This window comes from Protomyctophum bolini (assembly GCF_963924005.1).
Source record: "Protomyctophum bolini genome assembly, chromosome: 17".
NCBI classification, from domain to species: Eukaryota; Metazoa; Chordata; class Actinopteri; order Myctophiformes; family Myctophidae; genus Protomyctophum; species Protomyctophum bolini.
The window spans coordinates 16,942,178-16,967,719 of NC_137878.1; the positions used below are offsets into that span (position 1 = coordinate 16,942,178).

General features: G+C 44.1%; 1 protein-coding gene across 13 annotated transcripts in view; it reads left to right on the forward strand.

Annotated features, from left to right (window-relative positions):
• Positions 1-25,542, forward strand: part of macf1a (microtubule actin crosslinking factor 1a) — a 292,770-nt gene that overhangs the window by 188,618 nt on the left and 78,610 nt on the right. For all 13 annotated transcript variants that reach the window (XM_080786736.1, XM_080786746.1, XM_080786742.1 and 10 more), the window contains 24 exons: positions 1,139-1,288; positions 1,711-1,944; positions 2,099-2,278; positions 2,669-2,842; positions 2,989-3,156; positions 3,915-4,109; positions 5,064-5,237; positions 6,740-6,863; positions 7,128-7,327; positions 7,670-7,987; positions 8,337-8,503; positions 10,276-10,432; positions 10,835-10,946; positions 12,139-12,198; positions 12,724-12,965; positions 13,380-13,509; positions 15,773-15,972; positions 17,730-17,954; positions 18,319-18,595; positions 19,069-19,667; positions 19,856-20,044; positions 20,893-21,099; positions 22,909-23,226; positions 24,945-25,127. In XM_080786736.1, coding sequence (XP_080642862.1) covers positions 1,139-1,288; positions 1,711-1,944; positions 2,099-2,278; positions 2,669-2,842; positions 2,989-3,156; positions 3,915-4,109; positions 5,064-5,237; positions 6,740-6,863; positions 7,128-7,327; positions 7,670-7,987; positions 8,337-8,503; positions 10,276-10,432; positions 10,835-10,946; positions 12,139-12,198; positions 12,724-12,965; positions 13,380-13,509; positions 15,773-15,972; positions 17,730-17,954; positions 18,319-18,595; positions 19,069-19,667; positions 19,856-20,044; positions 20,893-21,099; positions 22,909-23,226; positions 24,945-25,127 — 4,983 coding nt within the window. The remainder of the gene's footprint in view (positions 1-1,138; positions 1,289-1,710; positions 1,945-2,098; positions 2,279-2,668; positions 2,843-2,988; positions 3,157-3,914; positions 4,110-5,063; positions 5,238-6,739; positions 6,864-7,127; positions 7,328-7,669; positions 7,988-8,336; positions 8,504-10,275; positions 10,433-10,834; positions 10,947-12,138; positions 12,199-12,723; positions 12,966-13,379; positions 13,510-15,772; positions 15,973-17,729; positions 17,955-18,318; positions 18,596-19,068; positions 19,668-19,855; positions 20,045-20,892; positions 21,100-22,908; positions 23,227-24,944; positions 25,128-25,542) is intronic.

Consider the following 25,542-nt stretch of genomic DNA (forward strand, 5'->3'; position numbering starts at 1 on the left):
TGAATATAGCACTGACCATCAGTATTGTCAACATAACCAGCATGTAACACACATGGTTTCTTTATTGGCCATTGAAGAGCTCATTTGGTGTGCTTTGAAGTATTACTAGCATAATATTAAAATCACATCTAACTCACATAGAATGCATATACTGTAGAAGGGCAAAGGGATTGAACATGTGATGCAAACACTAACCTCACAGTTTGAATGCTTTATTATCTCATCATTATATAATCCAAACAATGATGTCACCAATCCATTTTCACTAATTCACAGTAGATCACTGCTATTCTTGCTACAAACATTTGGTTGGGAGCTCATTCAAATGTTATCAATTATTTACCCAGAAATGAAGTTTTACCATAAAGGGCTTTAATATCCAAATAAATGATCAATCAGCCTGTGATTTTAAGTTACATGTGAATTGACTCATGACGGACCCAGGCCCCATAATGTTAATATTATCATCACCATTGCTGCTACTACTATGCCAATGAACCAATGTTTGCCACTCTGCACGTATCGCTATATAACCTGTGTGTTATTAAACTGTCTGCCTTGCTCTTTCAGATTGCCACTGAAGGAAATGCTTTCACCTCGATGGAAAACGGCTAGTGATTGTATAAGCAGAGAAGCCTCTCTCTCTCTCTCTCACTAGAATGCTTTTATTTTTCTCCTATGCTTTCCAGAAAATGGGAGTGAAGGAGAGAAATGGCAATTGAAATGAACGACATTTGTTCGATGTGTCGTATTGTTAAGATATTTGTTTCTGTGCTGTATGCCTGTGTGCGTGCATGTATTTGAGCGTGCGTGGGTGTGCGATCTCTGGACACAATCTGCTCAAAGTGTGCACAACCATTAGAAAAAAGGTTTAAGAAAGTGTGCACTGAATTATACAAACCAAGAACTGCTTGTTTGGGGTTTCACCACACGTAACATCAATCAAGGAGACCATAAAAGAACACATGGTATTGAATGTTGATAGATCTGTAGAGGTTGATAAGCATGTCAATATTGGCTCACACTTTCTTCCTCCCTGTATCTGGTTTTCTTTTTCTTGTTTTCTCTCTCTCTCTCTCTCTCTCTCTCTCTCTCTCTCTCTCTCTCTCTCTCCCCCCCCCATCCTTTTCTGTCTCAGGTGGTCAAGCAACAAAAGGTAGAATGCTCTCAGAAACTGGAAGGCCTCACGATGTGGTTGGCCGGAGCCGCCAGCCTCTTGGCCAATCAGAAGGCCGGAACAGAGACGGGAGACGTGAGCACCTTGCAACAGAAGCAGAAACAGCTGAAGGTACAGTATGGAGCTTGCATAATGTACTCCTTCCCTTTCATAACGATGTAAAGGGGAGCAATGATTATAATATACACAGATGAATACAGACACACAAAAAAACACAACGTAAATTATTGCTCTTCTGTATTTTTATATATCCACCATAATCCAATCCATAAATTATGTTGGATTATAAAAATAATTATACAATAAAAATAAAATGTAATTCCCCAAAACATTGTTCATCTTTAGTAATACTCTATGCAGTGGATAGTTTCAATTCATCCACTTGTCCTGTATGGATCCTTTTACTTTGAATGTGCCTCACCTACCCTCTCACTTTTTTAACATTTAAACTTCCCCACTCTTTATTTCATTCGTTTACCTCTATTTTGCATCTTTATCCTACCCATCATGTTTGTCTCTCTCCTCTCTACAAGGAGGTGCAGAGGGACCTCCAGAGCAGAGGCGAGGGTGTGGCCGAGACCATCCGCTCTGTGGAGGACTTCCTGGCTGAGCACAAGGACAGCCTGAGCCCAGAGGAGAGGAACAACCTCCAAGGAGCGCTAAGCCGGATGAAGGAGCAGTACGGTGCCCTGACAAACACAGCTAACACCTCCCTGTCGGAGGTTGACACTGCTATCAGCACCACCATACAGCAAAATACACAGAGGGTACGGGTGTAGAGCAGTTGCACATGTTAAGAACAGATTAGGACAAAGTACATAAACTTTGTGTACACAGAAAAGCAATGGCTTGACACTCTCCTCTCCTCTCCTCTCCTCTTCACCTCACCTCACCTCGCGTTCCCTCTCATCCCCTCTCCAGGCGAAGGCAGAAGAGCAGCTGCAGGAGACACAGGGCCAGATAAACACTTTGATGGAGGATCTGTCCTCCCTCAGCCAACCTGGGGGAACAGGAACCAGGCCAAACCTCACTGTTACTGATGCGCCATTGTCCTCCACGCGGCCAGAGGGCAGTCTACAGTCACACACAGATATGCTGCAGGTAAGAAACTTGCAGTTGTCATTATTGTGGAATGTTGTTACTTGAATCTTTTTGCTTTCTTTATATATTTTTAGTTTCAAAATGTATTGGCGAAGGGGTAATAAATACCAAGTTATTCTTCGGGTTCACACATGATTTTAACCATCAGCCTTATGCTTATCCATCATTCTATCAGCTTTCCTTGTTTCTGACCCCTTCAGAATGGCGATTATTCCCCCCCCCCCCCCAGTAAATGCAGTTCAGAAGTTTGTCTTGGACTCTTACGGGTCTATTTGGTTACATTCATACACTATTTGAGTTAAATTTATTTTACCGTTGTAAGTGAGCAAAGAACTGGCTCATGCCTCTTCCTCTCCCCCTGACCTCTGATATTTGGCTCTTGTGTGTCAGGCGGAGTTGCAGCAGCTCCAGTCCCAGCAGGCCCAGTTACTGCAGGTGGCCCAGTCCACCCGCTCCCTGCTGGATCAGCCCGACTCGGCCGTCCCTCCCCAGGAGAAGCAGAGGCTCCGTGCTGCCCTGGACCAGCTCCAGGCTCAGCACCAGGAGAAGCTCCATAGCTGCCAGGTTCTGTCAACTTGTTGATTTATAGGCATTTAACAGGACATATTTTGCATAATGTTCACCTATTAACAAATGAAACCTATCATTCAGTCAATTTTATCAGACCTAAGTTGCACTGACCAGTGTCCCTACTTTTCTTCTACTGCTAGGACCGTCTGAGGAAGTCCGAGGCTGTGAGGGATGAGCTGGCCAAGTTCTTCCAGGAGCACGGAAACCTTTGCACCTGGCTAGAACAGTGTGAGCAGGAGATCCGTTCCCTGGGGGAAGGAGAAACCGACGCACAAGGACTGAAAGGACGGCTAGAGGAGCATAAAAAGGTTTATTGGCATTTTCCTTTTCACTCTCGCATTATACAGTAGTCGTTAACACCCATAATAGGGCTGCAACTATCGATTATTTTCTATAACTGATTAAATGTATATATTTGTAATATCCTCTATCTATAAATGCACCAACACTGTCTGTGTGTATCCACGTCACTCAAGAACCGTTTTCCCCAACGACTTCAAATTCGACACAGGCGTTCCACACCACCACAGGGGGTGCAGTGCCAGAACCGCCCCAAAAAGGCCTCTGCCCGGGCTCTGGACAGGGCCCCTGCCATATATGGAGCTGGCCTTTTTCTGACATCATTCTGACGTCTGCACTCTGCATAGACTCCATATTTGGGCATGCCTGACAAAGAACTCCATATGGGCATAAAAGGGACACAGACATAATGTCTGGGTGGGGCATGCATTTCCAACTTGCATCGTTCCAAGTAGGCCAGTGCCCAACGGAAACCGCTGTAGAGGCTCCAACGCATAATATCTGGGTGGGGCATGCATTTCCAACTTGCATCGTTCCAAGTAGGCCAGTGGCACTGTTGTACAGGCCCCACGGGCACCGCTCTAGTTATTTTAATTATTAATTTACTTTATTTTTATTTTATTTGTTTATATTACATTCTAAATCAATTTAACCCCTTTAAGCAATTCCCATGGTTATACACATACATGTGTACACATAAAATGACATTAGTACAATATCTACCATTTGACTGGCATTGAAACCATATTATCCCTCTGTCCTGTAGCTTGCTGAAGACGTGATCTGCCACAAGGCGGACCTGCGCTTTGTCTCCATTTCCGGTCAGAAGGTTCTGGACTCTGTCCAGGGTGCTCTGGAGCGGGAGGCCGGAGGTTCTGACCCATCGCTGGACGGCACCAAACAACTGGTGACGGACAAGTTGCACGATGCCAACCACCGCTACACGTCCCTGCACACCAAGGTAAAGGTTTTATCTTATAAGGTTTTCGGAAAATAATTACCGTATGTATGATGCCATTATATCAGTGGTGCTCAAGGCCCCCGCACTTTTATAGAGCACTTGTCTAGTGCTTTACAGCGCAGGGTAAAAGAATACAACAAAAGATCAATGAATAAAATAGCAGGCACAAAAATATAAAATAGTAACGTACAAAACAATACAAAAATGCAGATTATTATTTTTTTGACAGAGACCGTTGCTAGGCACGCTGCCATTCACTTCCTTGTTTACGGCCGACAAATCTCTGATTCTACATCGCATCAGAACACTGATGTTCTGTCCTAATTTCTGACTTCAGCATGCATCTCGTTTGGAATATTAACGCTTCTAAAGAGAGATCAGACTTATTCCACCTCCCGGTTTTGAGGGGAAATGGAAGGCGGGGATTTTCAGAGTAAAATATCCCTCAACTGCTTTTACCCGCCTTTATTTTGAAAAGTTCCGGGCCATAAAAACTGTTAAGAAAAGGCTTTAACATAGAGGTGGGTTTTCAGAAGAGATTTAAAAGATGACACCGGGTAATTAGGTAATAGCATTTCAGCATAAAGTTTGGGATTATAGCTGATTTGAGCTGTATTTTAGTTGATATCGCATCACCATTTTGAATTACAAATGACATTCAAGTACTCCTTTCAGTTAGGTTAGAATGAAACGGTCACATGCACAGATACGATGATACATAGGCAAAAATAAATATCCTTTCTCTCTTTGCAATACTGGGATTTAGTGAATATTGCTAATGTGCCATATATGATATGAGGTTTCCAGTAACACTGTCACTTTTAAGGCAGGCACTCAAATGGCTACAGAAACATTGTATGGCTGAATTTGTCATAAGACATCCTGGATAACAGCCTCAGTTCAAAGTAAATGTATCGGGTTGACTCAGATTTGTCTCCCTCCCTCCCTACGTAGTCGTCGGAGCTGGGCGGGCGTCTGTCCAGCCTGTTGGAGAGGTTCCAGCAGTACCAGGACGATGCTGTGTCCCTCCACAGCTGGCTCAGCACCCAGGAACAGAACGACGGCATCGCCAGGCCCAGCGGAGACTCAGACCCTCAGACCCTGCAGAATACACTACGACAAGTACAGGTGAGCAAGAGAGACGCACCGTGCTGTGAAATGAATGCACAGACACAGACATGTGCTGCACATGATTTTTGTGTTCACATTATGATAAGTATATTGCAGGAAAGATAAACATGTCTTTACACACTTCATAATACAAATATGGAGAAATGAGTTACTGTAGATCAGGGGTGCCCATTACGTCGATCGCGGTCGACCAGTCGATCGCAAGCGCTGCACAGGTAGACCGCTTGGCCCTGACATAAAAAATAAAAAAAAACAATCCACGCCTCGGGCAGGCGGCGGCGCGGCGGCGGCTTTAAAACCCCCCACAATGCAGTGCCTTGTTTTCAAGTGTGGTGAACGTCGGGTCTGTTCTGTTGTTAAACAAACAAATTAAAAGGATATCTATCCATCATTGTTCATATAGCAAGATGCGCGCGGCAAAGAAGCCTAAAAACATATCACTTCCATGCAGAGTGGGAAGAAGATTATTTTTTCACGATGTCACATTCCAAGTCCAACTGCGTTTGCCTTACTCGAGTCCATCGCTACATTCATGTGCTTCCCATTCAGAAGCTGATGTTGATTCCATTGCCTCGAAAATAGCAACACTTTTTAACATGAACTCTTCTGCGTTGGATAATGAGATCATGGCACTGCAGGCTGAGTCAGCCATACAGTTAAAGTTGCGCGCCCGCGATGGAGAGTTTTGTAACTTACTCGTGAAGGAAAAGTATCCAAACATCAGGACTTGTGCAGCCTCGCTCACAGCATTATTTGGCTCCACATATTTATGTGAATCAGCGTTTTCCCACATTAATTAAGTATTAATTTTGTCCAAATATCGTTCCACGTTGACGGACGATCATTTGGAGGCCTGTTTAAGACTAGCTGTCAGCAGTGACTGTCCGGATTACGCAGCGCTGACGGACTCCATTCAGTACAAGGCTGCAAGCAGTCATCTGATTAAAGGGATAGTTCAGATTTTTTTTATTTAAATTGTATGAAATACTTTCCATTAATATAGTGGTTGCAACTGTAGGCCTATTAATTGATTGCCAGTCCTGTGGTAGGAGTTCTGCTCTGGTTGAGTTGAGTGCATTATTCCTTCATGTGATTGTGCTTTTTATGTGTGATACTTTTAATATTTGTAACATTTTATGAGCAATATGTTATTACAAATTGAAATTGATTGACGTTATTACAAAGAGTAACTTTAACAAAATAAAGGTGGTAAATAAATATAATAAATATAAGCAATGGGGTAATATTGTTTTGGTTGGTAGATCACCTTGAGCTGGCAATTTTAAAAGTAGACCTCAAGTCAAAAAAGTGTGGGCACCCCTGCTGTAGATGGTGTGCACTCACAGGCACATGCATGCACAAGAGAGACATCCCAATTTAGCAGTGAGTTGATCGAACAGTACAGTCTGTGGAGCAAGACAGTGGTTCATCAATAATGGATTCCACTTCTTACACAACATTCTTGTTAAGGACTTCTGTTGTGTTTGTGGTGTCCTCAGCTGTTACAGGATGAGCTGGCTGAGCGTTCAGTGCAGTTGGAGAAGGTAAAGCGAGCTGGCAGAGACCTGGTCAGCACAGAGGAGTCACCATCTCTCAAAGCTGTTGACATCCTCTGCACCGCAGGTACATTAGCTAGTCCTATTACTCTGTTATAAGAGATGTCATTCGTGGTGTTACTTTTTATTTATTTTTATATATATATATACCGCTGTAACAGAAAAGTTGTCATGTTGGGACAGTAGAGAAAGACAAAAATCTAATTATGGCCTGTTTTGCAAATTGTACTTCTCTCATTAGTCTTTTAAATAAATCCCTGGTGTCGTAAGTACAAACCTGAAATATATTTTAATATATTTTTCCCATTACTTTTCCCTGTATCCAATTCAGACGGTCTAGAGAAGAGATTCGGCTCTCTGTCGGCGTCGATCTCAGAGCGCGCCAAGCAGCTCCAGACATCCGTGGCCCAGTCGGTCAGTGTTCAGGAGAACCTGAAGGGTCTGTTAGCTTGGCTGGATGAGCTGGTACTGACCCCGGGAGCTGTCCAACCCACCGTACAGGCCCTACAGGAAGCTCTCACACAGAATCAGGTAAGAAGAAGTAAGGGGGAGAGTAGTGGGTTTCTTCAGAGTGAAAACAAAAATAAAATATTTTGTTAGAGGGACCCCAGACGCAAATATTTGAGTACAAAATGTTCGTTTAAAAAAATATACATATTCAAAGAGTTACATTCAACATTTTAGGCATTTCGCGAAAGCTTTAATTCACAGTGATGTGCCAAACATGTTATCATGTGGACATGGCATCATGAGGTGTTATCATATCACGGCACCTATCCAAAGCGTATCGATCTCAAACCAAAGTCAGAGTAGATGTTTCCAATCCATAATGCCCTGACAATATTCCTCCTCGTCCTCCTGTTCTTTCTCAAGAAACTCCGCCAGGAGCTGTTGTCCAGACAGGGCAGTGTGGAGGCCACGCGGGACGCCGTCTCCAAGCTCCTGCAGAGCTCCGACCCCAAAACGGCCTCCGGCATGCAGGGGGCGCTGGCCGAGCTGAACCGACGCTACGCTGCAGGCCAGGCCAGTCAGGCGGAGCGGGAGGCCACGCTGAAGGCTCTGCTTCCCAGGCTGGAGAGCTACGAGCGTCTCGGGACAGACCTCCAGGCCTTCGCCCAGACCAGGCTGAGGGCATTGAGCCCTGTGGGACAGCCTGACCGTAGCATAGATGACTACAGACAGACCATCGAGGTGAGTTGTGTGAATGTTATTCTAGGTTATTAAAGATGTTTTATTTTACACTAGATTTTTCTGCAGTTCTCAGGCTGAGCAATTGCATTTGATTTTCTGGGCATTTTAGTCAACACTCCAGACCATCATCCATAAGAGGTGATGATGGCAGGAGAGGCTTCGTTTTCACATTGATTCTAGGACCACTTTACCTTAAATATACTGTGAAATATACACCCAATACATGACATCAGCAGATATGGGGTTGTGAAATTAAATGGTTTAAACGGAGATAAACAAATAGAGATGTGTGTGTGTGTGTGTGTGTGTGTGTGTGTGTGTGTGTGTGTGTGTGTGTGCGCCCTCCCAGGAGGTGAGGTCAGACTTGGAGCAGGAAGCTGGCCAATTGAAGTCTTTCTGTGTCCTGGGAACCGAGCTCAGCCAATCAAAAGCTTTCACCAACACTCAACAGCTGTTGGACAATGTCAAACGTGTCTCTGATGAGTTCACCCAACTGGAGACCAACGTCAATGAAAGGTAATGTTGACAATAAGACAATCATGTTTACAGTTGTAGAGCACTGTTCAGCCCTTACAGATGAGTCAATCATTTTCTGTTTGTTTTAACAGAAAAACCAGCTGGGTGGGGACAATTGAGTCATTGTTAGGAATGGTTCAGTACAGAGCAGGTTCATCATGTGGCAAACCTCCACCAAACTGGATTTGTATTTACTGGCAATGATGAGATCAAGACAAAAACCTCATGTGCAGTGCAATTCACCAAAAAAAACACAAGGGGACGTAAGAGTCAAATAAAGCAAAAAAGGACTGCTTAATTTGGTCCCACTCCTCTCTTTAAAATGTGACACTTGGGCCTCATTTTAAATGCACATTTCACATCAGTTAAATTTAACGAGCAGAAAAGACCAAATCCCCACAAGACTTCACATGATTGACTGTACATGTTTGTTGTCAAAATAAACACATTGTGAATGGCCTCATGAAGACTGGCGATGAAATGTTAATGAGGGGGTGGGTTGGATCCGTTTCCTTGTGTTTATGGAACATCAGATGCTAAGCCAATTCTTTGATGTAGTACCAGATGTAGCGTGCTTATGGGGGATACCATCAGTCTATTTAAGTTCCAGCTTTAAACTGTTTGACCATTGGCCTCTAATTCCACTCTAGGCATCCTGAGTATTGATGGTTTTCGTGCTTTCAGAGTTTGAGCTATGACCTCAGGTCTAAGCAACTGACTATGTGGTTGAATTGAAAATCAGCGGTAATCTGGGTCCCTGCATGCTGAAGTTAAGAACCACTGAGTGAGACAAATCAGTCCCATGAGAGCAAAGGATGCCAATGGTCATACAGAGAAGTATTTGCCAACAGGAGTCTTTAGCTACTATTTTTACTATGAGCTTTGTGTGCCTTGCATACGTCCAAACTTTTGAGCATGTCATTGTACGTGAAAATGTTCACAATTCTGCAAATAATAAAAAGAAAATGTCAAAAAGTAGTAGGCCTAAAAAAAAAAAAGTACTTTAGATCGGCTATTTTTGCTGCTTTTGAGCAATACTGTATGTATGAAATAAGCATTTATTTACGAAAATAACTAAGAGATAAGACAAGGTTTGTTCCCAACAACAACAACAACGATATATGTGTGTGCATATTTGGCTTGCTGTATACCCGACATGCACAAGGCGTCTGCTAACATAAGCCATGTGGACAAGGCTCATTGTCTGTCCTATAAAATGACTCCCACACCACCAACACAGCGGGAGAAAATAGCACCACGATAATGATACCGTTACCATGCCAGGCAGGCTTCTAGTGGCTGTTTTGTCTGTGTGCGGTCAGCGCTCTCCCAACTGTACCCGAGGGCAAACCACGTACGAGGAGCAGGGATCAAGGCTGTGTTTCTGCTAACTGGACCCCAGGGGCCACGATGGTGTGTGGATAACGGCCTCCGAGACAGCCCTCACCAGCAATGTGGCTTTGTTCTGTTTTTGTCCGCAGCCTCAAAAGTTCAGTGTCACGAGTGGCCATTTGAGGTTTTAGCAAAACTTTGATTTAATACATAATTATGGAACTAAATTGAGACTCATGATTCTTTATCTGTTTTCCATCTCCCCCTCCTCTCTGTAATGACCCCCACTCACCCTCCTCTCTGTAATGACCCCCACTCACCCTCACTTCACCCGTCTTCTCACCATCTCCCCCTACTCTCTCTCTCTCTCTCTCTCTCTCTCTATCTCTCTCTCTCTCTGTGTGTCTCTCTCTCTTTGTCTCCCTCTTCCTCCTCACCAGGTTTGCAGCCATCCAGGCGTGTGAGCAGCAGCTGGCTCAGTTCCGTGGGCTCTCTGGCTCCCTCCTCAGGTGGCTCCAGACGGTGCAGGAGCAGTTGCCCACCAAAGAGCCCAACCTCGACACGGATGGCCTGCAGAGACGAGTCCAACAGTTAGAGGTGTGTGTGTGTGTGTGTGTGTGTGTGTGTGTGTGTGTGTGTGTGTGTGTGTGGTGGGAGTGAGTTGTCATTATGTGACCACACAAGTGTCTTATTACTTCTGCCAAAGAGATTATGTAAGGACATCTTATCGATTCCTGTGATGCCCATGTATCATTCATTACTGCCTCAGACAGTCAGATGTGTTGGGTCATGTCACAAGGCCAAATTGTATAGACTCAGGACATCTGTTGGAAATGTCATATTGCATATTATGAACATGCAGTATATTTGTACATATCTGTCAAAAGCAGCAGAGGCCTCTGAGAATCAATTAATCATTACAGCTACAGCACACGATCCCTGTGGCCGTGATATTTACTGCATATTTTCAATGACTAGGCTATCTATTTGTTTATGCAGGACTTGCTGAGTGACTGGGAGACTCAGGGAGCCAGGGTACAAGAGCTGAACAAGAATGGATCAGAACTGGAGACCGTCATCATCAACATCACAACCCCAAAGAGCAAGACTGGTAAGAACTGAGCACTCGGAGAAGGGAGCTGCACAGAGGGTTATGCTGAATGGAACTCTCAATCGGAATGCCTGTGTTTATTTTAGGTTTTGAATGCACTAACCATAGAGGAAAATGAGGATACATTTGACAGACGAATCATTAACCACTTGCACCCTATTCTATACTTCTGCTATTCCAAAAGAGCTGATTTATAACACCCACAATGTGTGATGAGCTTGTAGAGCTGATATTTTTGAGGGGCCCCTCCTATGCACAGCTTTGTGTGTTTGTAGCACGGAATGTGATGATTTGATTGGCTGAACACGGAATGTGATGTATGATGATAAGAGCGCCCCTCACTTCACTCAAGTGTGATTTTATTTTTAACATTTTGACATCCCCGATATAGAGCGTCGCAGTCCCGCCCCCTTTCAAAATGACGAGGGCACAGGAAATAATTCCCCATTCATTTTCCCCATAAAAAGTATTTATTTAAAGACCTTTAAAGACTCGGACAAAGCCAACATACAGTATACAAACACATATTTTTGGCCAAACAAATAATTAGAAAGAAGAAATACAACAAAAGAAGACTCTGACTCTGATGAAGACTGCAAGGTGGAAACGTTAGTCGTTCTGTATACTTAGCACCTAATAAAAGGCTCTAAATGTCCGTGCTGCTCCAGTGTCCTCTCCTCCTTCTACAACAAAATAAATGTTGTACCCTGCCCTTTTTTCCTCTTTCTGTGTCTTTCTAAAAATGTGTTCATTGTCATGATTTGTCAACTCTGCTGTTGGCTTTGTCTGAGGCTTTAAATAAATACTTTTTGAAACGTCTATGGGGATAATGAATGGGGAATTATTTCCTGGTGCGCTCGTCGTTCTGAAAGGAAAGAGGGCGGGACTGCGACACTCTAGTGAGTCTGTAGGGACACCATCGTTAAATAATACATAATTAAAGATAATTAAATATCTCAGAACAAGCAAGTAAGCGGACTTACGAGCGTTTGTTATCAGGATATTTATTGTAAATAGTTTATTGCGTGTCATCCATTTAAATTCAGCATTTAGGAAATACTACAGAGATAAATGCACTTGTCTGCCCTCTGCATCCTGTACCCCTGGCACTGTCTATCAGCTGCCATGGCTTTGGTCCAATGTCTTCAACCACCCAGCTGTCTCAGTGTGTGTGTGTGTCTCTCTCTCCCAGGTGTTCCTCAGATCAATGGCTCCAATCCCAGCAGTGTCAATGGCATTCACACCTGTAAAGGTGAGCTCACTCCATTACCTCTAGACTAGTCCACAACATATCTCTCTCTCTTTCTCTATCTCTCTCTCTCTCTTTCTCTCTCTCTCCCCCTCTCCCTCCAAGACACATCTGAGATCTGTCCTCAGAAATGTATAAACGGAAGTTCCACAGCAAAGCTTCCCCTCCCATGTTATCGTTTCCTGTCTCTGATGATGTACTCTTTGATCTGTATGCTTGTGTTTCTGTCTTCAAAACCGTCCCTGAACTACTGTGGTGCTGTGAATGTCACCGGAAATAACTGAATGATGTGTGGTTTATTTGTCCTCTTCTCTAACAACTCTTTTATACTTGTGTACTGATGTTGCACACCGAACATAGCAGAGCTCCATAAGTAACAACTCCAGTCCTTACAGTACAAGTCGTTTTTATAAATTTGACAATTGCAATGCCCTGATATTGTACTAAGCTTGCTCGCCTGGATTGTGCTTGAAGTTGGCCTATGGGCTTCTGTTCAGCTAAAACTTGATCCGTCCCTTTACCATCCAGACCTGACAGAGCTGCAGGTAGTGGTGTCGGAGGTGAACGGCCGCTACGAGTCGTTGGGCTCGGAGCTGAAGGAGCGACAGGGCCGCCAGCACGCCTCCCTGGAGCTGAGACAGAAGGCCAGTCAGGGCACCGACGAGCTCCGTGGCTGGCTGAGAGAAAGGGAACACAGCCTGGTGGTGCAGGGCCAGACAGCCTCCCCCTCCAAGCCCGAAGTGGTACGCGCCCAGGCACAGGAGAACAAGGTGAGACTCTCTTGTCGGTTTGGACCATTTAGTCTATTTCACAAGGGAAACGGTTGGGTTGTGTTCTTTTTTTGTAAAAGTGCAGTTGGTTGTCTGATGCCAAAATCATAAGTTGTGAAATGTACTTTGGTGCTATTGTCCAAGTCCTCCCACGAACAGAACATTTCCAACCATATTTGGCTGTGGTAGCAGTATTTGGCAGCTAGCAGTATTTGGCTCTGGTAACGTAGTTTCTTGATACATACTGTACATTTAAGAATCCAACTTTAGTCATGTAAATATTGAAGTGATCCGTAAAACATGCTCATGTCATCTCCAGTTATCTGCAGTTACTAAAATGCATATATGTGCAGGATGTGTGGCTGTGAAATGTGTTTGTTGTCTTATTTGTTCTTGTGTCCTTCTCTCCTTCAGGCCCTACTGACGGAGCTGGCTGAGCATTCTGGGAAGGTGGAGGAACTGAAGGGAACACTAAGGAAGCTCATCGCAGAGAACCCTGACTCTCCGGAGGCTGACACATGGAGAAAACAGCTACAAGAGATAGGTGAGTTGTAGAAAAAACAAAGAGGCAGGTGTGTATATATTGCTCTATCTAAAGGTGGAGTAGCACATTCACGATTATTATGTTTGAATATAAGGTTGCATTTTTATCAATATTTAACAAAAAAGCAGGAACGTACAATTTCTTAAACAGTTGAAAAGTGAACTTCAAACTAGTGTACAATACATGCACAAGCATAAATAATGTGAGGCAACTGGAAAGACCCCTAGTTACCCACAAGGGTTGCATTGGACACTACCAAGATAACACACAGCTAACCACAGTGTATGGGGCATATCAGCGATCTCCAAGTGTCTGGTTGACCAATCAGATTGCTTGGCTGAAGGTAGCTGTTGCGTAAGAGACAGCGAAGGCGGCAGATGAACATTATCCAGAGAGAGCATGTGGGAAGTGTTCCTGTCAAAGCTGTTTGTTCCTCTACTTCTGCTTGATATTTTTACCACAGTCTCTTATGTGAGGTAGCTGGAACCATAGCAAAGTGCCTCTAGTTTTACAGTCCTTTTTTCAAACTAATTTGGACACACTGCTGGATACCCAGAGCATGAGTCAGAGCGTGAGCGGAGGACCGAGGCAAAAATAAATGACTCCCTGCTTCTTAAGCGTTCCTTTGTGTGAAACTGAAGACGAAATACTAAAATGGATTAATTATAATTCTGTCTTTGATGTTGTTCTTGTCTTTAATGATGCCGAGGAAAGCATTAAGCCTGCCTAAGCTGGATATACTGTATAAAGGTTCATTGCCTGCCCCACTTAAGCAGGTGGATGTGGATCCACAGTGGTGGATGGACTGTTAAGTAGCAACTATTCAAACATGTAGAACATGTAGAAATGAAGTGTCACTGTGGTTGGTGCTCAACATAGTGGCTGATAAGTTTGTCTCAGAAATGTGCCATATTGTGAGTAATGGTAATGCCCTGCAGGGCACATAATGGTAACTCCACACACTGGCTCTCACAAGTGTATGCAACTATGCATATTTTAACTTAAACCCTTTATACTTCATTGACCGGGGTCAATGAAGGTACACTTTTTTTCCCCATAACACCAAATCTCTTCGACAAAAATAACGAATCTAGATCTAGAATCTATTTTGGGACGCTAGGGTTCAAATGGTTAAAATTAAAATGTTCCATCCCTGGTACCTAAATGATTGTGACAGTATTACAGCGTGACAAAGTATTTCATTCAATAGTACAAGCAACCTAATGGCTAACTGTCTGACTCAGAATATGTGTGGCTTTATGTAGCTGATTAAAACTGGGTCTTAAATTAATCCATTAAGAGTAAGACCTGAGGCAGATTCTAAAAAGGCCTTCTAAATCAGTAATTCTTTACCAGAAGAAATTATGGGAAGTGACAGGTATCTGATGAAAATATTTCTGGCTGCAGGGAAAAAATTACTCGGAAATGGCTACAGGTAGATCCTCCTTCCATAGATGAATGGTTCCAGATAGTCTCAGAAATATTTGACATGGAGAGAATGTCTGCTAATTTGAGATTGAAGAGAGAGTCTTTTGAAAACAAATGGGAAAAATGGTTTGATTATACTGAACAACAGGTGAGCTAGGAACCAGAATGTTTGGCTTTTATTTTTTGCTTTGTTTTTTATTTTTTCTCTGAATGTAAACATCCTTGACACAATCCTTGACACAAATACGGTACTCATGTTTACGATATGCTTATATTTCTAGAAGGTGACCCCATAGATGGGATGGTAACCAATGTTGTTTATTTTCTTTATATACAGTATTTTACTGTCCAATATTATTGTATGTGGGTGTATGTATGATTATCAGGGTGTGTGTGTGTGTGTGTGTGTGTGTGTGTGTACGCACGCGTACGCTCACATATTTTCATTTTATTATCATCCTGTCTGTGTGTGATCTCCTACAAGCATTTATCTACTGTTTTTATTTTTTATTTACTGAGTTTGCAACACATATTGTAATGTTCGATTGTTTGTCTTTTTGCTTTCTGTATGTCCTTGTATGTCATTTCTGTTCATGAAAAATGAATACAATTTAAGTTGAAAAAATCAGTAATTCACAAACGTTTTCGTGGCAACGACCCCAATGACACAGATGCTTTCGCGGTTGAATGGGTTAAACTTGTGCACCGAGAGGATTATAGACCAGTTGTACTTTATGTGTTAAATCTAAAGTTTGTGAAAACTTAAGACTCATGCCCATTTTTGTTCCATGACCGCTGCCTTACCACTCTGATTCCTATTGGTTGTTTGCTCCAGACTCCCGCTGGCAACAGACCAACCAGACAGCAGCTCAGAGGCAGACTGAACTGGAGACGTGTGCTGATAGGCTGGGCAGCTTTTCCTCAGCAGCCAGTCAGCTGGGGCCCTGGCTGAGGGAGAAGGAACTGATGATGAGTGTGTTGGGACCACTGAGTATCGACCCCAACATGCTCACCACACAGAAACAACAAGTACAGGTAGGGAGCACTGAGTATCGACCCCAACATGCTCACCACACAGAAACAACAAGTATAGGTTGGGAGCACTGAGTATCGACCCCAACATGCTCACCACACAGAAACAACAAGTATAGGTAGGGAGCACTGAGTATCGACCCCAACATGCTCACCACACAGAAACAACAAGTATAGGTAGGGAGCACTGAGTATCGACCCCAACATGCTCACCACACAGAAACAACAAGTACAGGTAGGGAGCACTGAGTATCGACCCCAACATGCTCACCACACAGAAACAACAAGTATAGGTAGGGAGCACTGAGTATCGACCCCAACATGCTCACCACACAGAAACAACAAGTACAGGTAGGGAGCACTGAGTATCGACCCCAACATGCTCACCACACAGAAACAACAAGTATAGGTAGGGAGCACTGAGTATCGACCCCAACATGCTCACCACACAGAAACAACAAGTACAGGTAGGGAGCACTGAGTATCGACCCCAACATGCTCACCACACAGAAACAACAAGTATAGGTAGGGAGCACTGAGTATCGACCCCAACATGCTCACCACACAGAAACAACAAGTATAGGTAGGGAGCACTGAGTATCGACCCCAACATGCTCACCACACAGAAACAACAAGTACAGGTAGGGAGCACTGAGTATCGACCCCAACATGCTCACCACACAGAAACAACAAGTACAGGTAGGGAGCACTGAGTATCGACCCCAACATGCTCACCACACAGAAACAACAAGTACAGGTAGGGAGCACTGAGTATCGACCCCAACATGCTCACCACACAGAAACAACAAGTACAGGTAGGGAGCACTGAGTATCGACCCCAACATGCTCACCACACAGAAACAACAAGTACAGGTAGGGAGCACTGAGTATCGACCCCAACATGCTCACCACACAGAAACAACAAGTATAGGTAGGGAGCACTGAGTATCGACCCCAACATGCTCACCACACAGAAACAACAAGTATAGGTAGGGAGGTGACAACATGCTTACCACACAGAAACAACAACTTCAGGTAGGGAGGTGACATTAAGCTCTTACTGTAAGCCCTAAAGTATTATGCTGAACTTAGTTGTCTGACGAATGGCGAGAATAGCCAATATACAAGCTTACAAGCAATGCATCACTTTTGGATGCGTTGTGAGCTTGTAGATCTGCTATTTTTATAACGTATATGTACGTATATACAATACGATATATATACTGTATAAAGAGTGTGTGTGACATATACTGTATATATGTGTAAGGTATTTTATAACGATGATAATTGAGAAATTACATATTGTGAACATTTCATGCCCAAAATATGGATGCCAGAGTTAATGTGGCCAAACACACACGTGCACATACAGTACAGTTCACAGACAGACAACACTATGATGTCAGCAGACAGACACTCAACCAAGGCAATCAATAACAATGACATGCCTGTGCAAGAATGACACAGTGATTCCACTGTTTAACTGAGATATACTGAGACGCAAAGAGATCCATCATGAATTTTAAAAAAAAGCCAGACCAGACCACCTGCTGTTTTTCATCAAAATACCAGACCTTCAGGTGAAAGATCGTCTCCGCTTGAATTCTCCACTACATTCACCCGATGTCAATTATTTCAATGTTTATAATGATTTGAAGGTGACTGATAACACACAAATTCACAGGAAACCACATATGAACGTAATGTCATCACAAAGATGACCATTTCATCACGCCCATCTCTTCCTTCTCCCCCTCCAGTTCATGCTGCGTGAGTTCGAGACCCGGCGGCCGCAGTTCGACCAGCTGACCCAGGCCGCCGATGGCATCCTGTTGGCCGGAGACGCTGCCCAGGACCCCAAGGACTTGGAGGAGGTCCGGTCTGAGCTGAGCTCCGTCTCGCAGCAGTGGGGGGACCTGACGTCCCGACTGACCCAGAGGGCAGAACACATTGACAAGGCGCAGGGAACCAGCGAACGCTACCAGGTAGGTTACTTGACAGTTTGTGAGGATTAGTTGCTATACAATGGCTGTTATTTAATTCACAATCTTTATCCTGCCATGCAGTCCATACCATACATCGAAAGACACGATAGCCCTTGTCAAGCCTCTCCAGAGTCACTCCACTGACCCAATGTCCTTTCCAAATCCATGTTTTCTTAATAGTTAATAAAGTTGTTTGTCTTCCTTTAATAGAATAATTTATCATTTCTAAGGATAAACCTATAAACAGCTCTTTTAACCGTTTACCAATGTTTGGTCTGTTGTGTGGACATATCATGGCATACTGTAGAGAAGAATTTGTACATTTTCATTCTGACCTTGTTTCTCCCCCCCCCCACCCCCCCAGGCTCTGTTGAGGGAGCTCTCCTCCAGCGTGTCGGCTTTAGGCAACAGACTGGACGGCCAGGCGTCTCTGAGCGCCCAGCCCGAGGCGCTCAAACTCCGCTTGCAGGAGACGGGGGAGATCCGTTCGGAGCTAGAGAGGAGGCGCACGGAGTTGGCAGAAGCCGAGAGGCTGTGCGGGGAGCTGAGTGCCATCGTGGCCGAGCCCTACCTGAAGGAGGAGCTCAGCAAACGTCTGCAGGCCGTCAGCTCCCCACTGAAGAGTCTCGAGGAGAGAGCTGGTGGGTGGAGTATGCCGTGGTTTTGTTTTGGTTTAGTTGTCCGTCCGCACGCTCATGTAAACAATGTGTTCCCTTTAATCACGTTTAACAACTTAAGCCCTATATACGCGCGCACACACACACACACACACACACACTCGCATTCTAAAACCACATTTGCTACTGAATGTTTATATTAATAATGGAATTTGCTGGTTGTTTACTGTTGGTCTCTGTAACAGACCATGTGGTGGTTTAGCTTCTTGAGTTTTGTAATATGAGCCGCATAATGTTTTATTTAAGGCTTCTAAGCCCTCATAAACTCTAAAAGAAGAATCATTTAATTTGCCAGCACTATAATAACACATCCATTAAACTAAATAAAACTAGTGAATTCCACCCCAAGCCCCAACATAACATTTGATTCTATTTGCTTACTGTACTCTATTTGGATTACAATATAACCTCATGTCTCTTTTCATGTGTCCTACCAGCTGACGGTCTGTCCCAGCTCCAGACGGCCCTCTCTTCCACCCAACAGTTCCAGCAGATGTTTGAGGAGCTGCGGTCCTGGCTGGACAACCACACCGACCCCAGGGATTCCTCCACAGATTCCTTGCCCTGTCAGCCGGGGGCCCTGCGCACCTTGCTGGCCCAGACAGAGGAGCTCCAGCATGGTATTGACAGCCAGCGCGGCCCATACGAGCTCATCCAGGCCGAGGGAGCCTCGCTCCTCGCCACCCTACCCACCGGGTGTGACGAACGCTCGGCCCTGCAGTCCCGCCTGGCCGCCCTGCGTCAGGACTGGGACGGCCTGAACCAGAGGATGGCCGACCGCGAGAGCAGGCTAAAGAGCACACTGGGAAAAGCCGAAACGTACCAGCAGCTCAAGGCAGAGCTCATGCCGTGGCTGGCAGAGTGTGAGGGGAAGGACGGAGAGATCCGGCCATCCCTGGACACCGCAGCCCTTGACGAGGCCCTGCAGAAGGCCCGGGGACTAACCATGGACCTGGAGAGACGAAGACCCTTACTGGAGACCCTGAACACTGCAGCGGACCAACTGCTGGAACAGTGTCGCGTCGGGGAGGAGGAGGTTTGTCTACTTTTATCATTAATTTTATTGTAAAGCATTGTTATAAATAAATTATAACTATCAATGCCAAATAAATACTATATTATGATTATTATGTATTTGTTTGGTTATTTTGGTATGTTGAGTTTGTTTTGTGTTTTGCAAAACGAACAAACTAGCCTAAACTGAACTAATCCTAACTAAATCAGGTTCGGGACGAGAAGGCCCAGTTGAACCGCAGGGTGGATGGGCTGGCAGAGAAGATCCAGAACCGCACATCCCAACTGGAGGAGTTGGCCAGCCGTCTGAAGGAGTTTGATGATGGGAGGCAGGTTGTAGAAAGGAGGCTGGAGGCTGCCAAGCATCAGTTGGAAGTCCAAGTGGCTCTGGGGCCACAGGTAACCATCTACGATATTATGCAGAATCCACAGTGTGATAAGATGAAAAGGAGAATGTTGGAGTCTTCTGACGCAAGAGTTGGATCTTACTGCTCAATAAAAATGTGCGTGTGACAGGCTCAATGGTAGAGTGAAGAAATAACTGCAGGATTGTTCATAACAAGATCTGCTTTCCAGTGCTGCTTGCCATGCTGTGGTATTAACTGGAAATTAAACTATATAGCTACAGAAAAACTGGGGAGAGCAGATGTACTGTAGTGTTCTGTCCAGACAATAGCCAAATTCCAATACTCTTAACTTCCACACTATTCCACACGCGAAGATTCCACACAAATGTCTGTCTACTCGCTTCCTCCGTCCTCCAGATGTCATCAAATTAATAAAAAATATTAGGGTTGTTTCTGCAGGTCTATCATCAATTGTTCTGCCAAGATGTAATTAAACGTACTACTACTGTCATACTGTTTTGATGGGAAAGACCAATACTGCGCAATATCAGATCAATCATATTGGATATATTCATATTTTAAAACATGACATATGTCAAAACAATCGATTGGGTTTGTGTAGCAGTTGTGATAACATAAATTCCAGTAACACTGCATTCACATACAGTACAGTAGTTAATTGCATATTCTCTTCAATGTCACCTTAAGGCTTAAGCAGACAACTTTAGATCTACTGTATACAGTTCAGGCAAATTGATATAACAAAAGTAAAACCACTGTTACACACAAATGCTGTCATGTATTAGTTTTGCACATGTCTCCACTCAAAATCATCTTGAGGACATATAATTTCCTCATCCCATATTGGTTTTGTCTTTCTCTCTCTCTCTCACGCCACAGGCATGCAGTGCCAAGAGTCTGGAGAGACTGCGGAGCCAGCAGGAGACCCTGAGGTCCCTGCAGCCACAGGTGGTCTACCTCAAAGACCTGGCTCAGGGTCTGGTTCAGGACGCACCCCGGACACCGGGTGGCAGCACTGAAGGCGCACAGAGGCTGCAGCAACAGGCCACAGACACAGAGAAAGAATATGGAGATGTGACTGAGAAGGTGAGAAGGAAATCTAAACTAAAATATGTTGCTTGTGCGTTGTGTTGAGATTCAAGTAGAATTGACTGCATTTTAAACAATCACATTGCAATTAAAGACCAGAGGTTGTGTGAAATTGACCTGAAAGTCTCAGAATGCTTTCGCACACCTCACAAAGTGCTTTAAAATGTCCTAACAGCTTTCACACTCTCAGAGAGGTCAAACCACTGGGCAGATAAGATAACAAAATGCAACCTATTTCAAATATTTGATTGTATGATATCAACGACGCAAGTTTATTTTTTGTAAGTTAAACATCTTAAAACAGATAAGCACAGTAATATTAGTAGACTTGGTGTTCATGCCAGTAATCAGCGCAGGTTAGTTGCTTTCAAATCAAATGTTGTAACTAAACTCTTTGACAAGGACAAGGGGTCAAGCACCGTGCTCTGTGACTTCTCTTACATTGTTTGATTTGAGTCTTCTCCGTAGGTTTAGTTTCCCTATGTTGCTGAAATTCACTTGGGTCAGTGCGTCTGGCTCGCCAATACAAACTAGGAAATAAGAAAAAGACTGCACGCTCGTAGCCACAATGCTGTATATTTATTGACAAGAGGTCTTCTACAGGGAATCAATCGCCAATACAAACTAGAAATTGTAACCATTTTACCCTTCATACACAGTCTAAGCATTGGGGAGAACAGGCAGTAAAGAAGAGACAAAAACTGATGGAAAGAATGATAGCAATTATTAGGCTGGTGTTTTCCACGCAGCCTGGAGTGGAAAACATGTATGAAATAGGGAACTACTCACACACAGGGCCATTGTGTGTGTGTGTGTGTGTGTGTGTGTGTGTGTGTTACAGGAGGTACTGAAATAGATAGTGAGAGACAGAGAGAGAAAGAGTGTGTTTGTGTCTTATGTTGACACTCAAGATGAGAGAGTGCAGTACAACCAAAGCCGTCGGTAGAGTTCTTCATACTTGGGCTTCACTGCTCATATATGGTCATTGTGGACATTCAACATACCCAAATACTGTTACACAAACAAGGAGCCTAAATTACAACGTCATAACATGGCTTTATTATATCTATATTCCCACTGTTAAGTTTCCAAATAAATGTAATGTAAACACAACCTGTATGGCACTCTTGGTATAATAGAGTAACCATGGGCTCTGTATGCTGTTGCTGACGGAAAGTTGTATTTTGTGTTTCTCATCAGTGCATTGATCCGATTCTATTTGTTCCACATTAAAGAGAAACCAATAACATTGCATTGCGGAGCTTGCGGCTGATGATTCAGCAAGCAGATAAGATTTCATTAGCCAGGCCCTGAGACAATGATTCTATTGTATCTGTGCTGACAGCTTACATTTTGAGTACTTTTTGGTTCCTTTTTTTCTTTTAAAAATAATGACAATAATATATCATTGTCAATAATGACAATGATATTTATCAAGTTGGCTAGAGGAGGAAAGGGGGAGAAATGTGGGTGAACACTAGTCTTGTCGATCGTTCTCGAGCAGTTCTCACAAATGCGTGCACACGCACACACAATCCCCCAAATCTGTTATACAGTATGCTCCAATATGTGAAGTTGAATTCACTTTGTGTCCAATTGTCCATTAGGGTTTTTTTTCTTTTTTTTAATCAAATAGCTTTGATACAGGATATAATGTCCCCCAAATCTTACCACCTGTTAGTTATTTTTACTACAATTACTTTGTGGTTTGGTGATTTGTTTAATTGCATTATTCATTGCCAAAAAGCTAAATTTTCACCACCTCCTCTTTAACGGCTGTTCTTTTCTGGTGTGGTCTTCTGCCAGATCGAAGACTGCTGCTCCTCCCTGGAAACCCGCCTGCAGGGTGTGGGCGAGGTCCAGTCTCACGTCCGTGACGTGTTCTCCCGCCTGGCTGACCTGGACGACGAGCTGGACTCCCTGAGCCCGGTGGGACGCGACGCCGACTCGCTGGCCTCCCAGGCGGAGGCCCTGCGCGGCTTCCTGTCCCGCCTCGGTGACCTGAGGTCCGAGCTGGACGGCCACGGCACCGACTGCACCGCCATGCTGCGCCGCGAGGGATCCTCCCCCGACCTGCTGGCTCTGCGCAGGGAAACGGAGGCCCTGAGCCGACAGGCTGGCAAGGTGAGGGGTGCAGCAAAGCCTTCCATTTCCAAGGTTCTGGCTCCAATGTGGATCTTGGACTACTTAATCTGGCCAGACTGTGGCTCAGTCATCTATGCTGTATACGATATATGCATATGCCTCCGCATTTGGGCAAGGTTTCAGTCCGATCCAAGCCCCATTGACTTCCATTAAATATTTAAAGGAATATAAACAATATGTGGAAGAAAAATGCATGGAGATACTAAGTTATTTTACTGGCACAAGAAATTTGGCGCTGATCAGTCCAGGCGTTTGTGAGATTATCTCAGGACAAACACACAGACACACAGACCGACGGATAGTCTCCTGCTGAGCCACGCTGTAAAAACGAGACTGGGAGAAGTTATCTCTTTCTTTCACAGTTTCCATTGTTAGCTAATGTTGAAGATGGCCAACATTACATTTATGAATCACCCAACTGAAAGTTTCCATGAGTTTTGGCTCGTCTCCTAGCAATTTATAATATATATTTTTATAAAAGTGCTTTACTTTAGTGCTTTAGTCCAATATGCTTGTGACCTCATCACAAACCTAACTGCAGTGTTTGGCACTGCTAATTCATTTTCATAGCTGGCCCGACATTCTTAAAATCAATTTAGACACAGTTTACTGCATAATTTGGACAAATGCGTATTGATCGGTAGGTCACCCAAATGCAATCATACTAACGATTTGGAGTTGAACTATGGCACAGTAGGCATTTATTGCGAACGCAGTGAGCACTTACTATGAGACCTAGCAGATCATGTCTGTCTGTGTGTGTGTGTCTGTCCCGCTATCCAAATATGGAGTGTGTTCCATCAGCAATCACTCAGCTCCATATATGGGCACAAAAGGGGCCAGGTCCACTCAGCTCCATATATGGGCACAAAAGGGGCCAGTGATTTGTTTGTTGTGGACCTGGCCCCTTTTGTGCCCATATATGGAGCTGAGTGCGTTCGCTTCCCGCGTTCGCGCGTCTTACTCGTATTTTATTGCATTATGATATAAATGTCATTGATGCAACTTTATAAATCTATCCTAAATAATAAAAAAGTATATACGTATACGTACAGGTAGTACACTCGTAGCTGCCGATGAACATTTTATTCCGGACACAGAGACAGAAGAATGTTTCGGACAGATTAAGCAGCCTTCTTTAGGGACAGAAGAGGCTACGAGTGTGCAGCCTTTACGCTTTGATTATTTAGTGTTTAATCTGTTGGCTGGCACCTCACAAGGACTGGTGTGCTGTGCGCCTTTGAACCGTAACCGTATAAATCTAGCCTGCCCTGAACATCAACTCGCTCTCTGAGCCTAAACATTATGTGAAACATGAACTTTTACTGTACATTTACTGCATTATGATGATAAACCTGTTTAAAGATGAGGTAGCCGAATTTTGGACCCACAGTCCAACCATTACACTTATTTTTCACGGGTACTAGAACCTATGCAGGACTCTCCCAATCAGGGTAACCAAAAACCGCAACGTGTTCAAAATTATAGCAGTTCATTCAGGAAGAGCAAGTGATACAATTACTAAAGTGTCAATCAAATTTAATTCAGCTGTGCAAAGCTGACGTTTGCCTATTATCGCCCAGTGTTCATCTGTTTCCACCAGATATTCACCTATTTGCACAGAATGTTTGCCTATTTATATGACATGCCCAGTCTCATTGATTGATGCGTTTCTCCCCTGCCTGTGTCATCTCCAGCTGAATGAGCGAGGCCAGGCCAAGTTGGACCAGATTGACGACGCGGCTCAGAAGGTCCGCGAGTTCTACGGGCTAGTAACCGATCTGCAAGGCCTTGTGGGAAGTGCAGAGGAGGGCCTGAACGGCCAGGGCATGGTCGGCACCGAGGTGGAGACAATCAAACAGCAGCTGCACGAGTTCAAGGTAGGAATGGACTGGCCTTTTTACGCACATGGTATCAGTGGATTTGAATATGTTGCGTGTTGTTGTTGTCGTGGTGTGTGTATGTGTGTGTGTATATGCGTGAGGTCTGTCTGTACAACGTGCACATTCTGCAGTGTTGAAATGTTCTACATGTTCTATGGATGCTTCCCACCAAGCTGTTTGTTACTTTAGGTGGCTCAGGAGGAAAGGTGCTCACTTATGAATAGGGACGTTCCCGGTTTGATCCCTGCTCCTCAAGGCATTGCATTAAAAGTGCACTTGAGCTCTAACCACTCCCCAGGGGCTGATGAGTAGCATCCCACTGTTCCTAATAGATTGATCAGGTTAAATGTACAAATTCCAGATATTGTGCAAATGTACTGCACTTGGACAGTGAGTACATCCCTTCCCTTAT